The 23847-nt window shown below is 43.9% G+C and overlaps 2 protein-coding genes across 3 annotated transcripts in view; one reads left to right on the top strand and one right to left on the bottom strand.

Moving 5' to 3' along the window:
- Window positions 1–5387: 5387 nt before the first annotated feature.
- CNOT10 (CCR4-NOT transcription complex subunit 10) overlaps window positions 5388–23847 on the bottom strand; it is a 64465-nt gene continuing 46005 nt past the window's right edge. The window contains exons 14-19 of one of the 2 annotated variants that reach the window (XM_036267048.1): window positions 17753–17866; window positions 12450–12580; window positions 11144–11179; window positions 10817–10944; window positions 6510–6585; window positions 5388–5642 (exon numbers count right to left, since the gene is read on the bottom strand). In XM_036267048.1, coding sequence (XP_036122941.1) covers window positions 5491–5642; window positions 6510–6585; window positions 10817–10944; window positions 11144–11179; window positions 12450–12580; window positions 17753–17866 — 637 coding nt within the window. In that variant the 3' untranslated portion in view covers window positions 5388–5490. Of the gene's footprint in view, window positions 5643–6509; window positions 6586–9458; window positions 9480–10816; window positions 10945–11143; window positions 11180–12449; window positions 12581–17752; window positions 17867–23847 lie in introns of those variants that run through there. The other variant, XM_036267049.1, reaches the window with a different exon arrangement.
- On the top strand, window positions 17149–17496 carry LOC118633275 (translation machinery-associated protein 7-like). The gene has a single exon (XM_036267050.1). The coding sequence runs from the start codon at window positions 17149–17151 to the stop codon at window positions 17422–17424; it is 276 nt and encodes a 91-aa protein (XP_036122943.1). The 3' UTR covers window positions 17425–17496.

Below are 23847 nucleotides of genomic sequence, written 5' to 3'. Positions count from 1 at the left end.
GTCTGAAATGTGGACCGGATTAGGACGAGGCTTGGGGCCCACAGGGACACTTGGCCAAATCCTCCTAAATCCTCCCGGACAATTGTTTGTCACCACACGGATCCCCTTTGCCCCAAATGAGGGGGCTAATGAACTTCGCTACCTCCTCCCGTGGCACCTCCACTCCTACCCCGGAGCCTGTTTTTCGCCTCTGTTCTTCCCAGGGAGAAAAGGAAGGTGAATGTGTAAACTGCTTGCTTTGTGTATGTTCGCGTCTGGTTACTTTACACTGGGCCAGCCGAGTCCGACCAGTAACCCACCTGTGTTGGGCCACTATTTAACTAACACTTGATAAGGCTCAGAAGGTCAAGGATGCTGAGGCCCTGTGAACCTGGGGATTATGTTAATAGGCCAACCCAACCTTGCGAGTAGTTCCTGTGACATTGATATGCCTAGGAAGAGAACATCATCAAAAATTCTGTTCAGATTTTATTGTCCATATAGTCAATCCACACACTGTATAATGAACAGCCGTCTTCAGAGTCCTTGTAATCCAGCAAGGAGAAGAAAACAGTTGAGAAAGAACAGAACATAGACCGCGCCTGCAGAGTTGCCAAGTTGCCATCGGCCTCAACAGAAAAGCTCACTAGCCCAGAACATACCCTTGGTAAGCATGTGTGGAATGAAGAGTTGGGGCATAAGAGGAACCTCCTTGCAGGTCAGGGCACGGAGAGGTAGTGTGACATGGTGGGGATGTGGATACAATGAAATTGGAAGAAATGTCTAGGGAGCGGAGGAGACTGAAGCAAAGCCCTGGGGTGGGAATGATGACTCCTTTTGGGAGATGGCAGAGAATCTAGTTTGGGTGACACATGAGGTGTAAGGGAGAGATCAATAGAAGCTAAGTAGGAGAACGGAGCAGTTAGCATGAAAAGACCTTGACGCTTCTGAAGGGAGCCCTGGGCAGGAGTCAGAGCTGTTGCAGGAAGTCATAGGGTGGTGAGGAAAGGGTGGGAGAAGGGGCCCGAAGCAGGGGAACTTGGGACCTCTTGTCATCACAGCATAAGGGCCTGAGCGAGGTAAGGGCATGAGAACTCAGGATGCCAGTGTTCACCGAACCAGGCACTGGCAATATCCAGAGTGACTAACCTCAGAGTCTCCCTGCTCCCTACCACCCACCCACAGTGCTACCTCCAGTGTCAGCGGTTCAGACAGGTCTCTGCTGTGACATCTTTCTTTTTTTTATCCTCACCTGAGGACATTTTCCCATTTTTTGTTCAGATAGAGTGGGAGGGAGAGAGAGAGAGAGAAACATCAACGTGAAAGGGACACATTGAGTGGTTGCCACCTGCACCACCCAACCAGGGCCGGGCCGGGGACAAACTGAAACCGAGGTACGTGCCCTTAGCGGGAACCGAACCCGGGTCTCTCTGGACCACAGGCCGACGCTCTAACCGCTGAGCCAAACCGGCCAGGGCGACATCTTTCATATTACAAAGAGAAAATGACCAAGTTTCTTTGTGAACCCATGGAGTTTAAGGCACATCCAGCAAGACCCACAATGGACAGGCCCTTAAACCTCATCCTAACTCTGTGAGGTAGGTACTATTAATAGCCTCATTTTGTAAAAGAAACTGAGGCACAAAGAAGCAAAACAACCTGTTCCAGATGCAACTTGTCCCAGTAAGAGAAGATAGATTTGAAGTCAGAGTCTGGTTCCAGGGTCTGTGATGTCACCACTTTTCTGTAGGTGGCTTCCACGAAGGGGGATGGATGGGAGAGACCGAGGGTAACACGAAGATGAAGTGTAGAGGGTGACTGGGCCCAGCAAGTCACCAGAAGGGTAAGGGAACTCACCTCTACCCAATGGTGCACCTTGCATTCACCAGCTCACTTTAATCCTCCCACTGGGCCCTCAGGAAAGGTACCCTCGTTTTGCAAACTCGTCAGAGAACTTCCAGAGAGATCCCAGAATTTTCCCAGCCACCTGGGTTGAGTAAGGGACAGAGCTCCTGGCTGACTAACTAGTCAGATAAGGGACTATGAGGGCTGGAAACACCAGTCAGGACATGTTATGACGGACGTGGCAGAACTTGAGCAGCGTCCTTGTGCGGGCAGGTAGAAGGGGATCAGAAAAGGCCACTGAAGGCTGATGGGCCCACATGCCCGTCAAGTAGAGCTCTATGAGGGGCCCTCCTCTGGGGTAGGAGCCAGGGGGCAAAATGCAGGACTACCCCGCTCTTCTGAGGGTTCATGCCTTGCAGTTTGGGGGACACCTGCAATCACATTCTCATTGGGTCAGTGAATTATGCCCCATTTTGCAGCTGAATGGGTGGTGGAGCTTCAATGGGGCTCTTCTAAGAACTTACGACCCCATCAAATAAGATGCCATCCTTTGAGTTTGATGCCTACAGCATCCACACCTATAAAACTCCACCGAACACCATATGTCAGAGAAAGTTAATTATCAGGAGAGACATCGAGGGGGAAGAAATTGGAGACAGCTAAGAAAAACATCAGGGAAGTGGCATTTAAAACCTTTTAGCAGAGTCCTGGCCAGGTAGCTCAGTTGGTTAGAGCGTTGCCTGATATGCCAAGGTGGCAGGTTCGATCCCCAGTCGGGGCACATACAAGAATCAACCAATGAATACATAAGTAAGTGGAACAACAAATCCATGCTTCTCTCTCTCGCTTTCTAAAATCAATCAATAAAAAAGAAAAACGAAAAACAAATCTTTTAGTATAGTTAGGATTTCTTCAGTTAGTGGGTAGTGTTAACAGGGGGGCAGGAAAAATAGGTGGGAAGAAGCCTTCCTGGCTGATGCAACCAGTACAAAAAGTGCAGGAGGTGAAGAGCGTATTTCATGTGCTGGATCTGCCAAGGGTGGGCAGTGGAAGGCAAAGCTGGGCTGCTGGAATCTTGTTGGACACAAGGTATCAGACACAGTTGCCAGGCTGGAAAACCTTTAACCGGGCTGTTCCAGCAGCTGCAGCAGACCCCGGCAGGCCTCGACTTCCCTCCTGGCCTCCTGGCAGCTAAGGAGGCTACGAGACTTGATCTGACAAAGGTGGTGTACGCTGTCTGCTGGGGTGTTCTAGGGCAGCTTTGAGGCTGGCAGTCTCCAACCAAGATAGGCTGCCTTTGTCGCCGTCTTGCCTTCCATGTGGGTATAATGCTGAACATCACGGACCCCGGGGACAAAAGCCCAAATGCTAAGAGTGACGTGGGAAAATAGAGCCAAGTCCCTGATGGCATCACTGAGAGCACCCAGGCCAGCAGGCAGCTGCCTACCTATCCCTTTCTGAGTGAGAGGAAAACATTTATACTTTAAACCAGGATCCACTGTTTTGCTACTTGTAGCCAAATGTGTTCTTACTTAACATAGCAACATGGGGCCTGCCTCACAGTGATTCCTGCTTTCCCACAAACCAACCAGCAAGAAGGGAAAGTTCTGATTTCTTGAGGTTTCTTCAAAGATGTGTTATCTTTGAGTGTAATTATGGGCCTTTTCCCATTTCACACAACCAACGCCCTGCCCTGTAGGCCCTTGTGATACAATGTATGAGGTCTGTAGACTCACTCTCCAGAGAATGTCCAGGCTAAGCAATCTGCTGCCATCCTGCAGCAGAGGAGTGGGTCCCACAGAGCTGGGGCTCAGGACCGCAGAGGCTGCACACTTGAACCGATGACTAGTGCAGTTTAAGGGGCCTCCTTTCATCCCACCTGGAAAAGGCTGCAGGAGGCTCACGGGAAGCTAGGGCCTGTATTCTGTGACTTACCTGGAAAGAATCTCTTCTGTGCATAAAACTGTAATGTGACAGCCCTGGCCAGGTAGCTTAGTTGGTTAGTGTGTTGTTGTGATATGCCAAGTTTGTGGGTCCGATCGCAGGTCAGGGCACATACAAGAATCAACCAATAAATGCATAAATAAGCGGAACAACAAACCTCTGTTTCTCTCTCTCCCTCCCCTCCCCCCTAAAATCAATTAAAAACAAACCCCAAAACTGTAATGTGACAAAAGAGCAACAGAATCCATGTGCACATCCATCCCATGTTTGTTACAAAAATTTTTTCTTTATTGATTTTAGAGAAAGAGGAAGGGAGAAGGAGAGAGAGAGATAGAAACATTGATGAGAGAGAACATTGACTGGCCATCTCCTGTATACCCCCCACTGGGGATCGGGCCCACAACCTGGGCATGTGCCCTGACTGGGAATCAAACCCGCGAGCTCCTGGTGCATGGGTCGACGCTCAACCACTGAGCCACAGCAGCCAGGCCCATCCCATGTTTAAGTGAAGGAAAGCACTTCCTCCGTGTCTGAGTCATCTGTGGGCAATGTCGAATACACCACAAATACTCAGTTCTAGGATGTAGCCCTACACACTCTGACTTCAGCTAGAATAATTCAGATAAAAGTTCTGGATAGCCCTGGCAAGTTTGGCTCAGCAGTTGAGCGTCAGCCTGCGGACCAGAGAGTCCTGGGTTCGGTTCCCGTTAGGGGCACGTACCACACACACACAAAAAAGTTCTGGATAAATCTTGTGCTCTGTAAACATTCCCCTCCCTAACTGTGCAACCCACTAACCACGGAGCAGTGTGATACACTGCTACACTTGGTCTCCAAATCTGGGAGCTGAAGAGATGTAGACAGAGATACTCCTAAATGCTTAGCTTTGATGAATCTACCAAGCATGATTTTAACTGGGAGGTCACTCAAATTTTCTAAAGCAAATCTATATTACTTTTTTTTTGTCAATCCGGCAACACATACCTGTCTCCTGGAAAGGAGCTTTTACATTTTTGTATATGCAAAGAGGTTATCAATAAACCTTGAACTTGCTAACAGAATCAGAGCTTCTGCCCAAGGGTCCGGGGTGGGGGGGTGGGGAGACACACAGGACCAGTGCCCTGAACCTTGTCTTCATTCATGATTTTTAAGCAAACTGATTCCTATCAGATCGGTAATTTCTTCTTTTGGTCAGTCAGTTTTACTAGCCCTGTGTGTTTTATTACACATTTTCTGGTCATTTAATTCACTACTAGGCATAAAACACACTAACTTCTCCTCATCTCTGCCTCCGGGTCAGTTTCTGGATGGGCTACTCACCTACTGCTGATGTTGTTCTCTCAGTTTTACAAACTTTAGCACTAAATCTCAGATGCCAAAATACTCTGAACAGTTACAAGAAAGACAAAATATGTTATATGAGACTGTTCTGATAAGACCATGATTTAATTGCCCATGACACAGATACATTACATAATGGCTCCAGATTTATAGTCTAGCAAAGATTAAAGAAAAAGAGAAGAAAATGAATTTGTGAATCCTTAATTTTAAGTAAGTTTTCCGGCAAAAAAAAAAAAAAATCGGGTTAGAATTGTTTCAAATTGTATCTCCAAAACTAGCACCCTTCACCATCTGTCTTTTATTCATTTTGCTGTGATACAACTAAAAAGGCCCATAAGTACTCCCCTGGGTCTCAGGTAACCGTTTTCCAAGAGCAAAATATCACTTTCTCTGTACAGTGAAAGCCGGCATTTGGATGGGCTGGATCGGGTGGACAGGCTGAAACACGGGCTTCTTTCTCATTTCAGAGAGTGTTTTCACCGCAGGGAGCAGCTGATTCCTTTTGATGATCTGTAAGGCCAGCTGGGTATTACCTATAAAAACACTTCCCATGAAAAAAGGCATACAACAGTACCACCACATACAACGCTAGCGGTCAAACCCTGGAAGGGAGGTAAAAGATGTCCTAGAAGAGCAGTGGTCAGCCTCTTTGCTATACTCTGGAATCACATGCCTCCGTCCCATCCCCACAAATTCCGATTTAGAGATACTGGGTGTGACCTGTGCAATGGGGTTTTTTTAGCTCCCCAGTGGTGCCAAGGCAGGTCGAATGCACGGAAGGGATCTAGAACCATGCACTAAGCCTAATCATGCCTTTCAGAGGCCACGGTCTGCTGGGTGCCAGGCACTTCACGCCCTTCTGCAGCTATAAAGAGGGGAGCCTTGTAAGGATTCCCACAATCCACTCTTAATATTTCTGTCTTCTCTAATTTCTCCCATTCACATCGCTTTTCTACTTCATGCTACGTAGGACCCATAGCCTTTTTTCCAGGGAGCCACATCCTGGAGGTTGTCTATGCTCCAGGGGTATAGCCTGGGCTCAGGTTTGGATAAATAATTCTCAGCAAAAACTGGTTTTCTGTAAAACTCATGAATGACATCTGTGTTCAAAGAACTTAGGTGTACAACTCAGAGCAGCTGGCATCGTGACTCATGACCTCAAGTAGAGTCATTTGGCTGCCTAAGAGAATGGCTACTTAGTGGGGATTATAATGAAGTGTCAGAAGTTACGCCATTCTGCATTTTCACGAAGGAAATACGTGTAACTTGCCAGTAGGAGTTTGTAAGATACCAAAAATTCCCTAGCTACATTTTTGTTTAGAAGAACTCGCTGAGTAATATCTTCAAGGAAGGCAGAGTTTCCATTTCAAAGAGAACAGGCAGAGGGAAGGAGTCCTTACCATTCTGCAGTTCGAGGTAGACGGCCAGTAAGATGGCTTCAGGGGGCACCTCTTTAGGATGGATCATTGAAGCCGCCTGTGCTCAAAACAAAAAAAGACACCCATGAAACGAGCAGCTGGAGATACAAAAATCCAAGTTATGGAAAAAAAAAAAAAAAGGATGTCATCCCACCAACGACAAGTTAGCAAACTTATCCAAGCTCATTCCCACAGGATCTCCTAGGGACCAAGACGGTTCTGCTCTGATGGCTCTCCGGTGCCTTTGTCTTGATCCCTCCCAATGAAACCGGACATGTATTTATTTTCCCTTATCCATTTTCCATAATGAGCTCTTCATAAAGGAAAGCTTTTCTTCCCTCTTGGTTTTCATCTGCCTGGGGTTCTTCTATCTCCAGGCTACATTCGATTTTGAGAAGGGTAACCAGACCCCTAATTCCACACGCCACGCACCCAGCCAAGCCTGTGGTGGCTTTCCCACGCAGTGGCCAGTAAATCTGCATGCCCATTCATTCCCCAAGGAACAGGTCAGGACTGTAACCTGCAAGATCCCCATGCTACAATAGGAATTCAAACTTGAAAGGCTGGCAATAGAGAGAAAAACATATCCGATGTCTCCATCATTAAGGATTGGAACAGCACGATCTAGTCAAATAAAGTAATTCATTTGCTTAGGCACATGCTGTCCTCTCCTAGATCTGAGAGCCACGCCCCCGGCCGGCAGCTTCTCCCTGATCTGGTCCTGAGAAAAGGGAGCCGGACAGCTCTGGTAAGAGGTGCTGCGGTTGCAGGTTTATTTCCTCAGGCCGGGCCTCTCTGGGCTGCAGCCTTTCTTCACCTTAACATCAACTTGCATTTCCCCATCCAGCTCCAGGTGCTTATGCTCCCAGACCGCTTTGCTTCTACCCTTCCCCTAACCAGAAAGTGTACTTCTACAGATATTTATGGACCAGAGGTGGATGTGAAGGTAAGATAGAGACTTCCCCAGATAATAAACAAGCATGCACATAACTGACACTCATCCAAACGAATGCTAGAGAGAGAGGAAGAGATGCACCGTGAATATGAGGAGAGAGAGAGAAAGTTTCTTTCGAAGGAGCGCTTCCAGACAAGGGAAGCCTGCCTTACTCCTTGCAGGGTCCGTATCTGACAGGCAGAAAGTGGGAAGAAACAGCATCACAAGCTGACGTGTGAATTCGGGAGCTGTCGGTGGGACCAGACACTTGCCCAAGGTCAGTTACAAGCAGCATTAGAAGAAATCTCAGGCCAGAGGGGATTCTCATCCAGGGCACATGCTCCTAAGTTCCTCAGGAATGGAGCAGGGAGCTTTTTAGTCCTCTTACTACATCACTGAGGTGTAACAACTCAGTTCAGAAAACAAGATTTTATACTTCTAGGCCCAGCTTTATACAGGCAAGATCACCTTTACAGCATTTTGTGAATATTAAAATCTCCGTTTTCCCTCCAACCAGCTATTAACACAGAACACAGGTCATTTATTATTCTTTGCATTGACCACAGTCTGCAGCTTTTTCTATTATGATCCTTAATGGTATTTTGCTCACTGGCTGTTCAGAATGGTCAGTAGTGGGCAGGCAACCTTAGAAACATGTACTTGGGAGCCCTTTCTAACCCTTCACATCATTGTTCTGCCTTCCCAGGCAGGGTGGGCCTCCCAATTAACAATGTCCAGCCATTGGATTAACCTAAAAACCAAGACCAAAACAAACCCCCCTTCAGACCCCGAACCAGGCCTGACCCCATCTGTGCTTCTCAGCGTGGCAGCCGCCATGGCCACCTGCTGCATGAGAACCTGAGCTGGACTGTACAAGCTGTAACTTTAGATCAAAAGCCCCGTTTGCTGCAGTCATCGTGGTCCACGGGCACGTCCAGAAGGGCTGTTGAACACCTTCCTTGCCACCGAGAACAGCGAAGCATCTGAACACTTATCCACTGAACTCGTGTACTCGTTCCTAGATAACATCAAACTTGTTTTACTGGATAGTCCATCACTTAACTGTTCTGGTTTTGGATCAACAATGCTGACCAGATGCCACTAGGTTGACTAAACATCACTCATGGCTATTTTCTGCATGGTAAGCTCCATCACTGTTGGACACAACAGAGTGGCCTGCACAGGAAGGAAATTCCTGAAGCCACCATATCCTGAAAATAGGTTCAATTGCAATTTCAGTTACTCTGACAGCATATGGGGATGTGGGCTCTCTCATGAGCTGCTGGTCAATGTGTCTGACAATTTTAATAATTTCTATATTAAAAATCTTAAAATTTTTATCCTCTGATAAATGTGTACCCTCTGACCTTGCAATTCCCTTTTTTTTTTATCCTCGCCGAGGACATTTTTTTCTTTTTTGTTCAGATAGAGCAGGAGGGAAAGAGAGGAAGAGAGAGAGAGAGAGAAATATCGACGTGAAAGGTACATGTCAAGTGGCTGCCACCTGCATGACCCAACCAGGGCCGGGGACAAACTGCAGCCAAGGTACGTGCCCTTAGCGGGAACTGAACCTGGGTCTCTCGGACCGTAAGCCGACGCTCTGACCGCTGAGCCAAACCAGCGAGGGCGTAATTCCCTTTTTAATAAGGCATCTCCTAACTGCAAGGTCCACAGGGGCAGGACTGTACCAAGTCCACTTATTTACCGATTCCCATGGCTGAGCACAGAATTGAGTGTTCATCAGATACCTGCTAAATTAATATCCTTTGGAGCAATCACTCCTTTCCGATTGTGAAGTCCCTCTGGGGCTGCCAGTGGTGGCACCTGCTGCCCTAGTACAGGTAAAGGTCTGTGCCCAGGACTGGTCCCGGGACTGGCAGGTGACCGAAAGAGGTCCAATCTGCATCTTCCTCGACACCCACTGATGCCGCAGCATTTCAATGGTAGAATTCAGGGGTCTCTTTTAGTTACATATTGCCAGTAGCTTTCTTTGGTGTATGTGGAGTTTCTTTCTAACCCTGTCTTTATAAAAGCATAGTATATAGTATGGTATAGTTGCAGTTTAACTTTTGGAATAGATATAGATTCACATAACTCAAAATTAAAAAGTATGCGTATCCAGTGAAAAGTCTCCCATTTTAGTGCTCCCACCACAAAGCTGACCTGCCACCCCCGGAGCCCGTCAGCAGGTTCTGCGCGTCCTTCCAGAGATCCTGCATGCACAGACAGGGTCACGGAGAAACTTTTTACATCTCGCTCTTTCCACTTAATGTCATGGATAGCACCGTTTTAGTACGTAGTGTTTACAGCTACACAGTGTTCAACTATATGGATACACCATTAATTATTCAAATAATCCTTATTTAGATGGTTTCCAATATATTTTATTGATTTTATTTTTATTATTATTTTTTATATCCTCACCTGAGGATATTTTTCTATTTATCATCAGATAGAGTGGGAGGAAGAGAGAGAAGCATCGATGTGAGAGAGACACATCGACTGGTTGCTCCCTGCATGACCCAACCAGGGCCGGGGGATGAACTGCAACTGAGGTATGTGCCCTTGACCAGAATCGAACCCGAGACTCTCTGGTCCACAGGCCAACGCTCTAACTGCTAAGCCAAATGGGCCAGGGCTATTTTTATTGATTTTAGAGAGACAGGAAGTGTGGGGGGGAGACATGGATTTGAGAGAGAGAGACTTTCATTGTTTGCCTCCTATACGTGCCCTGACTGGGAATTAACCTGTGACCCTTTGGTACATGGGACAACACTCCAACCAGCTAAGCTACACTGGCCAGGGCTGGTTTCTAATCTTTTGAAATTTAAATGATTAAAATCATCAGAGCCCTGGCTGATTTGGCTCAGCAGTTAGAGCATTGGCCTGTGGACTAGAGAGACCCGGGTTCAGTTCCCGCTAAGGGCATGTACCTCGGTTGCAGTTTGTCCCCGGCCCTGGTTGGGGTCGTGTGGGTGGCAACCACTTGATGTGTCTCTCTCACATTAATGTTTCTCTCCCCCCCCCCCCCACCGTTCTATCTCAAGATAAATGCAAAAATGTCCTCGGGTGAGGATAAAAATCAATCAATCAATCAATCAATCAATCAAATCATCAGGAAAAAACCTCTCCATTTAATGCCTAGGTTCATTCTTTTTTTTTCCTAAATCAAGTCCTAGGTTCATTTTCAATACTGATCAGTTGTTTACCTTGCAAGAATATTTCTAAGCTTGGAAAAGAATACTCCAATGTTTAACAAACTCACCAGGAGCCTCAAACAAAATGACAACATCCACACTCCACCCCCTTTGCCTGGGTTTTATACAGGGCCTGGCACCGCCCTCTCCAGCCTTACCTGGTGCAGACACTTTCGGGCTTTGTCATATTCGCTCCTCAGGCAGTAGGCGCTGCCAAGGTTAAACAGCATCACGGTCCTGGCAGAGTTGACGGAACTGGGGTAGCACTGAGGGGCCCGCTTCCCAGCTGGAGAAAAAGAGCACAGATGCTGGTGAAGAGGCCAGGCCAAGGGCAAGGGAGCAACCCAATCCACTGTCCCAGGGCTGCTTGGAATAAAGCACAGCTCTGCTCCTCAGGCTGACACAGGAAGGACACAGAAGGCTCGAGCCTAAATCTTTGGGATGCAGGCCAGGCTACTTAAGTATTTACAAAACTTCTCACTTACAGGATTCCATTGCTTCATTTTCTCCTTTGTCTGATCCTACAAAGACATGAAAATAAATCTGAGGAGGCAGGATAACAGAGTATATATTCTAAGAACCTAATTTTCTTTATGAAATGAAAATCTAATATTGTAATAGTATTTACATTTCTTGTAGTGGAGGTTCTATTAAAAAACATCAGAATGCTACCACCACCTACCACCCCAAGCCTGAGAAATAACCTTGAATAAAGTGAATGCCAGCCCTGGCTGGTTTGGTTCAGCGGTTGCAGTGTTGGACCGTGGACTAGAGAGACCCGGGTTCGGTTCCCGCTAAGGGCACGTACCTCAGTTGCAGTTTGTCCCTGGCCCCTGTTGGGGTTGTGTGGGTGGCAGCCAGTTGATGTGTCTCTCACATCGATGTTTCTCTCTCTCTCTCTCTCTCTATTCCTCCCTCTCTATCTGAAGATAAATGCAAAAATGTCCGTAGGTGAGGATTAAAAAAAAAAAAAAAGGTCAAGCCTAAAAAAAAAAGTAAATGCCAGTCTCACTCCCTCAAAAAAACTTAGCCATGATTTAAAACTATAGTTCTAACACTATCAGCCTTTCATTTTTTTAAATCCTCACCTGAGGATATTTTTCTATTTATCTTCTAATAGAGTGGGAGGAAGAGGGGGTGGGTGAGAGAAACATCGATGTGAGAGAGACACAAAGACTGTCTGCCTTCCATACGACCCCAACCAGGGCCACAGACAAACTGCAACCGAGGTATGAGCCTTTGACTGGAATTGAACCCCTGACTCTTTGGTCTGTGGGTGACAATCTAACTACTGAGCCAAACTGGCCAGGGCACAGTCTTTTAAAAGTTAGAATTTAGCCCCGGCCAGTTTTGCTCAGTGGTTAGAGCATCAGCCTGCGGTCAGAGAGACCGGGGTTCGGTTCCCGCTAAGGGCACGTACCTCGGTTGCAGTTTGTCCCCAGCCCAGGTTGGGTCGTGCGGGTGGCAGCCACTAGATGTGTCCCTTTCATGTCGATGTTTCAGTCTCCCTCTCTCTCCCTCCCACTCTATCTGAACAAAAAAATGGAAACATGTCCTCGGGTGAGGATAAAAATAAAAAAATAAAAGTTAGAATTTAGACCACGTGATAATCGATTCTGAGGTCTACTTAGCAAACAATTACTACAAAGTAAAATCCGCCAAAAATGAAGAGAGCCGCCCTAAAACTTCCTTCCCTTCACAACTGTGCCCTTAAATTTCCACTCATCCTGAGTTACAACAGGAAGGAAGTGAAATTGGTGAGCAGTTCTGATCAGATGCGTCCTCATTAACCTTGGTCCTGCTCATTTGACGAGATCCCTAAGGAGACATCAGTGACATTCTCCGGGTTCAAGTGAGTAATGGCATCAGATATTCTGTCCAGAGAGATGAGGGCTTCTGCAGCATATAAATGACCCAAAAACCTAAAATTAAACAAACAAACAAACACAAAATACAGATTTCAAACTGAAAAGGAGGTCTTCACAAAAATACCCAATGTATAATAAGAGTTGATGTATGTTTCATATATTTCAAGTCCTTGAACAGAAATCTAAGTTTATAAATGAATCATTTAACGGTCCCTTAAATGTTATGTCTTTAAAACAATTAAAAAATATACAGTAATTGCCCTGGCCAGTGTAGCTCAGTTGGTTGGGCATCATTCAGTGCACTGAAAGGTTGCTGGTTGGATGCCTGGTCAGGACACATGCCTGGGTTGCAGGTTTAATCCCCAGTAGGGGGTGTGTAGGAGAGAGCTGATGGATGTTTCTCTTTCACATCTGTTTCCCTCTCCCCCCACCTCTAAAAATCTATGTAAAAAGTCTTAACACACACACACATACACTGTTTATATTAGCTAAGTAGGAACAAATTACACATATTAATTAAGAAAGCAGTTCAAAATTGGCAAACTTACGCTGTTCTATTTATACAGAAAGTAACATTTTAACATAAGAAGGTTCTAAAATAAGAGGCAGGTCCAAGGGGGAATGCTCATCACATGAAGACTCAGACCTAGAGTCTTCCAGTCTCTGCTGCTGGGAAAGCCAAACTGCATCAGAGCACCAGACCAAACAGAGACCAGATTTCAGCTGCATCAATTTACTTCCATTCTAAAGGTTTCCTGCTTTTCTGATCATCTGCTTTACACCCAGATGCTAAAGCAGATGCACACCCTCCTAGCGTATAACAGCCTGTTTTTTCTAGTCTCTTACTTGGAGCCATTTACCCCATAACCTCCTGATTGAGTTTTCAAAATTAAAACAGGCCTATATTATACCTTTGCTCAAAATCTTAATGACTTTTTCTTTGTGAGAACAAAACAGACAAAACTAAACTTTTATAGATTTAAAGCTTCCACAGTTTGGTCCCACTTTCTTATATCCAGTCAATATTCTTACTCCTCCAAAGATTCCTCTGTTCCTATCAGTGTCCTGGGCAGAACACACCCACTGCTTCCCTGTGGCCTTGCCTTCTTGGGCTCAAAGGTGGGCCTCATCTCCAGTCATTATCTAACTCCTCCTTTTAAAGGGCCAGCTCAGGTCTCTCACCTTCTCTAACTACTCTGCCCCGACTGAGTCTGTCCACATGGATCTCGGGTCCTCAAATCTGAGGTTCTTTCAATTTGACCATACTCTGGAATTTATGAACATTAATCACTCCAGAGCTCTTTATTTTTTCATTAAGAAATTTCTTTCTTCTAACTAGCAGGGCTGCAATGACCTTTTATTTTGCTTCCCTACCAAACACCCTAATAGAAACGATAAGTAAAAAACAAACAAACAAAGAAAACAACAGTAACCCCAAGTACATTTTGAAATAAGATACTTAAAAAAAAATTTCATTAAAGCAGTACCCACAAGTCAATAATCACCACAAAAAAAACAAACTCTAACAAAACTTCAAATTATTTTCTGTGAATTTACTTTAAAAAAAAATTTTTTTTTAACCAAAATGAAACACCTCCATGACACCCAAAGGCCAGAAATCCTTGACTAGGTATATAGAAAGCTACAAGCAGGAGGGTAAAGCTGCTGTGGTATTCAGTCTGCCAAATGCAGAAAGACCTGCTTATCCTCACTGGCAAGACGGATTAAGAAACCAATGTTTGGGATAGAAGGGTTACGAGAATTAAAAAGAAATGACCAGAGGTGGTTTGGCCAATCCTCGGAAGTTAGCTAAGAAATCATATAAGCTAGGAATTTTGTTTCTTTGACATTCAAAGGGAAGAAGTTGATAAACGAGGTAAAAAACGGTCCAGCAAATGCCAGGAAAAGAATCTACTTGGGATCATTTAAAGAATAGTAATCACAATGTCAACCAAAGGATTAAATAAAGGCAGCAGGATTTATGTTTCACTTTTGTGAAGAAGAAAAACAAAACACCGCTCTAATAATGGCCACGCACACCCCAATCTGAACACAGCAGTCCCTGCGGTGGCAGCAGCCGCAGCTCCTGACCAGTGTCTCAGGGAGCCGGGCAGAGAGGATAGGGAAGGCACCTCAGAGGCAACCTAACTCCCTTGAACTGAACCCAGGATCCCGCAAGCGTGAATATTAGACAGATTTTTCTCAAAGAGGAGCAGGCGCTCCCTTGTATTGGAATTATGACAAGGCCGCATATGTTACTGGTGCACAAGTTATGTTTGGGGAACATTGGTCTAAAACAACCTTAATCAATGTTAATTTTTTGTTTTGTTTTTAATCTTCACCAGAGGACATTTTCCAACTGATTTCCAGATGGGGGGGGGGGGGGAGAGGGTGCTCTTGAGAGGTCTGCAGGCCAACGTGCTAACTGTTGAACTAAACCGGCCAGGGCATCAATGTTAATTTTAGATGCTTGTATAAAGTAGTATTTTTTCCCAAAGACAAAAATAATTAAACATTTACAGAATGACTCCTCAGAGTATGATCTCACAATTCTAAGTGTTGCATTTTATCAACAAAAACCACTTACAGGCAAATGAGTAAGTAGTTATATTTTGGAGATTATAAGAACATACTCACAGGATGTATGAAAAAAACTGCAAAATGTTATACAGAGTAGTTGTGGCTTTAGATAAGACTTTTAGCATCAGCATCATACAAAGATTACATGCTGCAACTTAATTCCATAAAAGATAATGACGTGCTTTAGATAATTCCAGAATGACATAATACTAATATTAAAGTGGCATCTACAAAGTTTGAATAAAACTCATGAACTTGCCCTGGCCGGTTTGGCTCAGCGGTTGGAGCGTCGGCCTGTGGTACAGAGACCCGGGTTCGGTTCCCGCTAAGGGCTCATATCTCCGTTGCAGTTTGTCCCCAGCCCTGGTTGGTCGTGTGGGTGGCAGCCACTCGATATGTCCCTTTCACGTCGATGTTTCTCTCTCTCTCCCTCCCTCCCGCTCTATCTGAACAAAAAATGGCAAAATGTCCTCGGGTGAGGATAAAAAAAAAAACACAAAAAACAAAAAACTCATGAACTCAGGAAATGGTGCAGTTTAGAAAAATATTTTAAAATTCTTTTTTTTCTCTTTTTTTTTGCATTTTCAGATAGAGCGGGAGGGAGAAAGGGAGGAAAAGAGCAAGAGAAACATCGATGTGAGAGAGACACACCGAGTGGTCACCACCCACACGACCCCAACTGGAGTCGGGGACAAACTGCCACCAAGGTACATGCCCTTAGCAGGAATCGAACCCAGGACTCTCCGGTCTGCAGGCCGAATCTCTAACCGCTGAGCCAAACTGGCCAGGGCTATTTTAAAATTCTTATTCATCTTTTTTTTTAATCCTCACCCAAGGACATGTTTCCATTAATTTTTATAGAGAGAGAAAAGGTGAGAGAGAGAGAAGCACCCATCAGTTGCCTCCCATATGCGCCCTGACCAGGAGAGTGTAACCCACCACCTTTTGAACGATGCTCCAATCAACTAAGCCAAACTGGCTAGGGTGTTATTTTTCTATTTACATGTTTTTAATTTATTTTTTAGAGAGAGATGGAGGGAGAGAGATAGAAACATAGATGTGAGAGAGAAACATCTATCTGTTGCCTCCAGCACGTTCCTCATTGGGGACTGAGCCCGAAACCTGGGCATATGCCCTGACACAGAATCGAACCGGGACCTCTCAGTCCATGGGAGGATGCTCAATCCACTGAACCACTCTGGCCAGGCCTTACTTTTCTATTTAAATTGTGTTCTTCAAAGCAGATTTATCATGGTGACCAAACTCCTTTTATGTGGGTCTTCTGAGGACTCATCTTATTTTGAAGCTGATATGTAATGACATGCTCTGGTGAGATGCTCTAGTCAAACCTAGCAGTGGACACGAGAGAGCCTGAAGTTTCTGCATAATGCTTGAGTCAGCGAGTGCTATTTCCATTAGTCCTTGAGATGCAACAAGTGAAAAACTTTCTCTGTCAAACACGAATTTATCAGTTGTTTTCCCTAGATAATAGATATTCATTCCATTGGGGGAATAAAAAGCAACATGCAGCCCTGGCCGGTTTGGCTCAATGGTTAGAGCATCAGCCTGCGGTCCAAAGAGACCCGGGTTCGGTTCCTGCTAAGGGCACGTACCTCAGTTGCAGTTTGTCCCCGGCCCTGGTTGGGTTGTGCGGGTGGCAGCCACTCGATGTGTCCCTTTCATATCGATGTTTCTCTCTCTCTCTCCCTCCCACTCTATCTTTTTTTTTAAAATTTATTTATTTTTGTTAAAGATGTTTCTCCCTTTCCCCTACTGATTCCCCCTCCCCCTCCCTCCCTGCCCTGTCCCCAGCTTTGTCCATGTCCATTGTTCATGCACACATGCATATAAGTTCTGTGGTTTATCTCTCCCCCACCAACCCTTCTTCTGGAGACTGTCAGTCTGTACTCCACTTCCACGCCTCTGGGACTACCCCATTCCTCAGACTGTTATGTTCATTATATTCCACGAATAAGCCTCCCACTCTATCTTAACAAAAAATGAAAAAATGTCCTCGGGTGAGGATTAAAAAAAGAGGCACCATGTCCGGTTGCGAAGGTGGCAAGAAGAAGCCCAAGAAGCAAGCCAAGGAGATGGACGAGGAAGATAAGGCATTCAAGCAGAAGCAGAAAGAGGAGCAGAAGAAACTTGAGGAGCTAAAAGCGAAGGCTGCGGGGAAGGGCCCGCTGGCCACAGGTGGAATTAAGAAATCTGGCAAAAGTGAGCTGTTCCTTGTGCCTGGGGCAATGGTGATCCTTAATTCCATTCCTTTTTTTAACGTCTGGATTTCCTGCCATAACATCTCTTGCCATCCATAGCTAGAATGAAGTGTTGTCTCGGAGCCTGTTGTATATTTAAGAATAAACTTTTGTAAAAAAAAAAAAAAAAAATAGTAATAATAATCATGCAGTGGCTCATCTCTTCAGTTCTCACTCTGCCGTTTCAACCTTAGCAGTGAGGTCAGAGTAACCCAGCCCAGAATCCTGCCCAAGTGTGTTCTTCAGTCTTTGTTCCATTTGGAATTCTGTACCACCTGGAATTAAACTTAATTCATTTGAAAAAAAAAAAAAAGCAACATGCACCACAAACTAACTGAAAACCTCCAAACAAAACACACCAGGGACACACAGGGCAAGTTACACTTACTTAAGAGATCCTGACAGTTTGGGCTGCTGAAGAAGTTTATCTGCGTGATTCAAAGCCATAAGGTTATCACCCAAAGCCAGGGCCACGTAAGCACTACAGGCCAGGATGGAGCATCTGCAACATAAAAGGGGAGGGTAGAAAAGCCGAGTTACAACACTGACAATGGCTACATTTGCTGAATAGGAAAGAATGTCCTAATTATGACTGTGACGATCTGGACACCAGGGAAGTAGAGAGGAAGCCTCAATACTAATGGTAAATAATTAGAATGATGTATAAAACTACTGTCTGAAGCACCGTATAGCTATTTACTTAAATTATCTTTAGCTCCCATCCGAGTGACCCAATCTCCAACAAATTAACCAAATAGAGTTACAATATATATTTAGCCTATAAAAATTAATGTAGCTAATGGCCTAGTGAGAACTTACTTCCACAGAACATTTCTTTTAACATCCTAGAACTAAAGCTATAGAAGCAATGTTATATTTCCTACATACATTTGCGATTTTGCTAAGAAACACAATTAACTTACTAAAATCCATTTAACTTAGCTACTGTAAAGTGTTCTTCTCTGAGCCTATTAAGAGGTCTATAGTTCTTGCTAAGCAACAATATCAAGAGTAATTAAAAGTATTTCAATCACACAGGTACTATTATCCTAAATGAGTAGTCAAGAAAAAACAACAGGCTGAATAAATACATGTGTAAATAAAAATTTTAACTTACACTGATTTTGCTAAGTTGGGCTGGAAACCTAAATTTCTGTTTGGGTTTCTACTTAACGTGTGGCTCATTTAAAACAGGTCTAGCTGAAGACTTGACACTAATAGATCACTTGAACCTTAAACAACTGTTCCACAAAGCAATCTTAAAATAAACCCTTGTCAAATAGAAATGAAGTCTGAATGGCCGGTCTCAAATGACCTAACTCAGATACAGGATTTTGAGTAATGTTTACAAATTACAATACATATGTATATCATTAAGTGCATTTGGGTTGTAATTTCAGTTTAAGGAAGAATGTAATCATATCACCATCGAGTTTTCTAACACTCTGAAATCCTCTGACTAGAAATGGCCCTTCTAGCAAAAGCCCAGCTGGGCCAGTTCAGGAGTTCTCTGCTGTTTCCTCTCACTGGCTCACCCCTGACTGCTGGAACCTTAGAAAATTATCCACTAAAGGAAAAGTAGCCCCTCAACTTCTAACAACCCAAAAAGGTAGACGGGATCCAGAGAAGGCAAAAGGAAATTGAGATTTATGGCCTTAGGCTACAATGGTAGGGCTGAAAGACTACCTAATGTGGTTCCTTGTTTTATCAAAGGAGAAACTGAGATTCAAAGTAATTAAAATACACCATTCTCTAGCTTAGAGGGGGTGATTCAAGTCCGGCTAACAGTCAACACTGGACTCTCCCAACTCACTGCTCTCCCCATCCCATCACATTGCTTCTCTATCAATTCACAGGACTGCCCTAAAAATAAGGAAAGATAAGATTACACTAGGATTTTTCTAATGCATATGTAACTATGTGTATATATATACCTGCTGTCTTTTCAAAAAGGAAGAAAACAATTTAACCCAAATATTACAAGTTTAAATTTTATTACTGAGCACATAATTAAAAATCTGAGCCCTGTTCGCAGAGTAGTAATTTAAGAGCAGGCAACAGTATCATTTCCACAGGGATTTCCCTAACAAGCCTGCTGTCTATATCTCTGTAGCTCCGAGAGCTGTCCTCACCAGCAAGACCACCCTGTGGCCACAGCCCCTGGGGGGAGCCCTCTTCCTGATGGAAGACTCAGGCCCAGAGGAGGGAGGCGGCGGCTAGCTGTCTCCCGTTTTCAGAAGCACTACAGTGGTTAGCTCCCCAGGTAGTGAGATTAGGGTAATTTAATTTCCTCGGTTGGTTTACTTGTAGTTTTTATTTTAAAATGGCAATGAACATTTATCTATCAGCCAGGTATATATTGCTTATGAAGAAAAAGGAAGACTTTTTAAAGCCCTGGGTCAGGTTTTCCGGAGGCCTAAGAAGAATCATCAACTCAGGGCCTACATGAATGTCAGTCACTATATGAATGACACATCCATTTTCATTTGTGACCTTGCCCAAGACGGGGGCAAAACGTAAGCTCCTTAAAAGCAGAGGCCCACATCTTTGGATTCCTGCACAAAGACTAGCGCAAGTTTCACCACCTGCAGTAGCTGTTTAATAGGTACTCACGAAGCCCACCATTTTCAATGTTTTAAATGTATTTCTTCAGGCACCCAGAGCCACACCTGTCCTGTTGGTAGGCTACCTTGCGGACAAGCTGACTCCTTCCTGGCTCCCACAGACAGGGGAGCCATCCCAAGTGCCCTAGGTCCTTAGAGGCTAGGACAGCCTCACCTCAGACAGGCTAGCTGGGAAAAGTCTGCCCTGGCCTCTCCCGACAGTAGGGGGGCTATTACTGCTCCAGCCCACTGTCAAGCCCACTTTGGGTCCAGAAATCAGTCATGTAAGATTTGCAGCAAGGATTCTGTTTCCCAGGAAGTCCAAACTATAATTATGTACAAGGTAAAAATCAGGTTTTCTCAACTTTTGTCCCCTTTCCCATAAGATACCATATCAAATTACAACAGTGTAAAAGATTCTAATAATAAAACACATTTTCTATTAAAAAAAATACTTAAATATGTGAATGCAAAACCTGAAGGCTGGCTTGCTGGCTTTCTGATCAAGAAACATTAGGATTAAGCATGTTCCACCGCATGTAATTCAAAGTAACATTTGTGTTCCTCTTCTCTTAGTGCTTTACAATGACCCCCGCTCACCTCTCATCACCCTCTCACTCATCCCCTTTTCCCTCTTAGAAAGCAACCCAGTACCTTCTGCAGAATTCCCACAGACGGGGAACACTGGAAACATGCACAGCTTTATCTACTAAGCCCCTGGAGAACACACTTTACTTTTGATAGTTGCTACTTAAAATATTGAAATCCCCTCTCCAGCCTCCTGCTTCCTCGAGTCACTGTCCAATCTGCTTTACCGACCCCTCAGTGGATCTGACAGTTCAGCAGGCTGGAAGGACTGTCCTCAAGGGAAGAGACACACTAGCTTCTGCCCCCTGTGGAGGATATGACACAACCCCACACTGGCCTCCACACGCTGGAGAAGCTGGCTCTAGGCCCACAGAACGTCAACCCTTGGAAAAGAAAAAGATGAAGAAAGGAAAAAAAAAAGGGAAAAAGAAAAACTTTCTTTGAAGCACCACATTACAGCAACAAATTGGGCATTAACATTTGTTAAGCCATATATTCTGTGTATATTCTGAATCTAAAAGAAGTATCTGAATAGTTGAACCCTTATTAAAGAAAGAGAGGTTAGAATGGGGTAAATCCAGTAAGCCACCATTTGTCAAAGGAAAATCAATTCACAAAGTGATCTCATAGCAAACATTGTTTGAAAACTTGACTGCAAAAATCTGGTAAGAAAGTTTCTTCCAAAAAACTGAATATGGTACTGGATTTTAAAATTTCAAAAAAAACAACATTTCAAGCTGTTTCCATTTATCTGTAACCATCTAGAAAATGTTAATCCTGTCAACTTTTGACTGATAAGAAAATTCAAAAGTTAAAATAGATAAGTTTTTCACTTAATGTCTTTTGTAAACATTTTGTTTCCTAACAGTTCTGTGCAAAAAAATATCTTACTGACAAACACACCCAAATCCAAAACAGAGAAGCCCAATACAAAGAAGCTGAAAAAGTTTTTCTTTTTAACCAAATCTAGCATCTCAGAGAACCCAGTCCATCCCAGGCAGCAAATAAAATACATAAAGTCATAGATATCTCATTTTATACATGGACAGGACCTTACGATCACCCAATCTAATTTACTTATTTGACAGAAGAGAAAAGTGAAGCCCAGAGGGCTTAAATGATTTGTCCAATGTCAGCAGTGGCCCTGTGGGGTTTCCACAGAGTGGCAGACCACTGAACAATTATTCTAACCCTGGCCTGTGATGAATCTGACCACCAGTTTACCTAAATGAAATCCTGGGACGCACATGTGAATCATGCCAATGTGAACACAAACTGCTGATAATGTGAAGGAAATGTCATGCAGGCAGGTTACTTCTTTGGTAGAGTTTATTAGATGGACAAGTTTTAGTAGGACCATACTTAGTTATAAGACTGAAACGGGGCTGCGTCTCTAGCAAGAGCAATAGGAGATTCAAAAGATTATTAATCTAATCCTGTTTTAGGTATGTCTCATGAGACACAATAGAACCAACCACTAGGCTAATACCAAAATAAATGTGATTCCTTAAGTACCCTAAAACTGTCTATAATATTTATGTTATCAACCATTTTTTTGATTCACTTTCTCTTATAAACACTGGGTCGTGGGAGGGCTCTTTTAACTGAATGGGAAATAATTTACTGAGTGTCACATCAGAGTCTAAATGAATTGATGAAGGTTCCACAATTTATGTTTGTGAAATAACTGGGCTCAATTAAGTTTGGCCTGAACATTTTCTTTTATCCATTTTTGAGACTCTTTTTTTAAAAAAAAAGACAAACTGAAATTTCATTTTTATTTTGTCAGCTTTGATTTTAATTTCTCAAGTTAGCCTCAATGTTATTTCCCACCCTTTTCCAGTTCTGCTATACTCTTTTCCAGGTTCTAGAGCAGCCTCCAATTTTAATTTTTGAAATTAAAATTTCAGCTAATATAATAATTTCAGAACGAGCAAGGATGTCCTATAATATGCTAAATGAAAGACTCAGTACATACTCATGACAGTTATTAAACCATTGTGCAAACAGGAAATGTTAACATATGCCTAATCCTATTAACTTGTTCTTATTAGTAAGTTATCAGTATGAAAAAGAATTAAGTTGAGCCCTTATCTCATACCATATGTAAAAACTCAAAATGGATCAAAGACCTCAATGTAAACGCTTAAACTATAAAACTCTTAGAAGAAAACAGCCGTAAAACCTCATAACCTTGAATTTAGTAAAGGATTTTTTGTTGTTGTTAATTCTCACCTGAGGATATTTTTTCCATTGATTTTTAGAACAGAGAATGGAAGGGGGAGGAGAGGGAGGAGGCGGAAGGGAGAGACAGAGAGAGATAGAGAGAGAAAGAAACATTGATGTGAGAGAGACACATTGATTGGTTGCCTCCTGCACACACCCCAAGCAGGGATTGAACCCACAACCTGGGCATGTGCCCTGACCAGGATTTGAACTTGCGATCCCTCGGTGCATGGAAGGTTGCTCCAATCACTGAGCCACACCAGTTAGGGTTGGTCAAGGATTCTTAGATATAACATGAAAAACACAAAGAAAAATATAAACTAAACTTCAAAATGAGAAACTTCTGTGATTCAAAGGACACCTTCAAAAAGTCTAGAAACAACCCACAGAATAGAAGGTATTTGCAAATCATATATTGTATCTGAAATATATAAACTCTTACAACTCAATAACAAAAAGATGAATAACCCAACTGAAAAACAGGCAGTGGTTCTGAATAAACATTTTTCTAAGGAAGGTATACGAGTGGCCAACACACACACACACACACACACACACACACACACACAAATGCTATACATTAGTCTATAAGGAACTGCAAATCAAAGCCACAAGGAGATACTACTTCACACTCACTACACGGTATAATAAATAAAATGGCCAACTACAAGTGCTGGTGAAGATATGAAGAAACTGGAACCCTCAAATATGGCTGGTGCAGCCACTTTTAAGAAGTCTGGCAATTCATCAAATGATTAAATGGAATTACCATAGGACCCAGCAATTCTACTTCTAGGTATAGCCCAAGAAAAAGAAAAACATGCCTACACAAAAACGTGTACACAAATGTTCATAACAACATTGTTCACAATAGCCTAAAGATCGAAACAATCGGGCTAACATACTCCTGTTCCCAGTGAACGCCAACGTGCCCCGCGGGCCTCGGTGCCTGACCGGCTCCCCTCTGAGCTCACTGGCGCAGGCCCAAGCCTGCCCAGCTTATCGCGGAGCAGTGGTTCCAGACCAGCTCATGGCTTTGGGCTGCTCCACCCAGCCCTGCGCGCTC

Source organism: Molossus molossus, unplaced genomic scaffold (assembly GCF_014108415.1).
Source record: "Molossus molossus isolate mMolMol1 unplaced genomic scaffold, mMolMol1.p scaffold_m16_p_18, whole genome shotgun sequence".
Classification (NCBI taxonomy): Eukaryota; Metazoa; Chordata; class Mammalia; order Chiroptera; family Molossidae; genus Molossus; species Molossus molossus.
The sequence above is the reverse complement of the archived record's forward strand: the minus strand, read 5'-3'. Positions and strand labels throughout refer to the sequence as shown.

Coding starts and splice junctions, on each gene's coding strand:
- LOC118633275 (XM_036267050.1), top strand. CDS start 17,149: ATGTCCGGTTGCGAAGGTGGCAAGAAGAAGCCCAAGAAGCAAGCCAAG.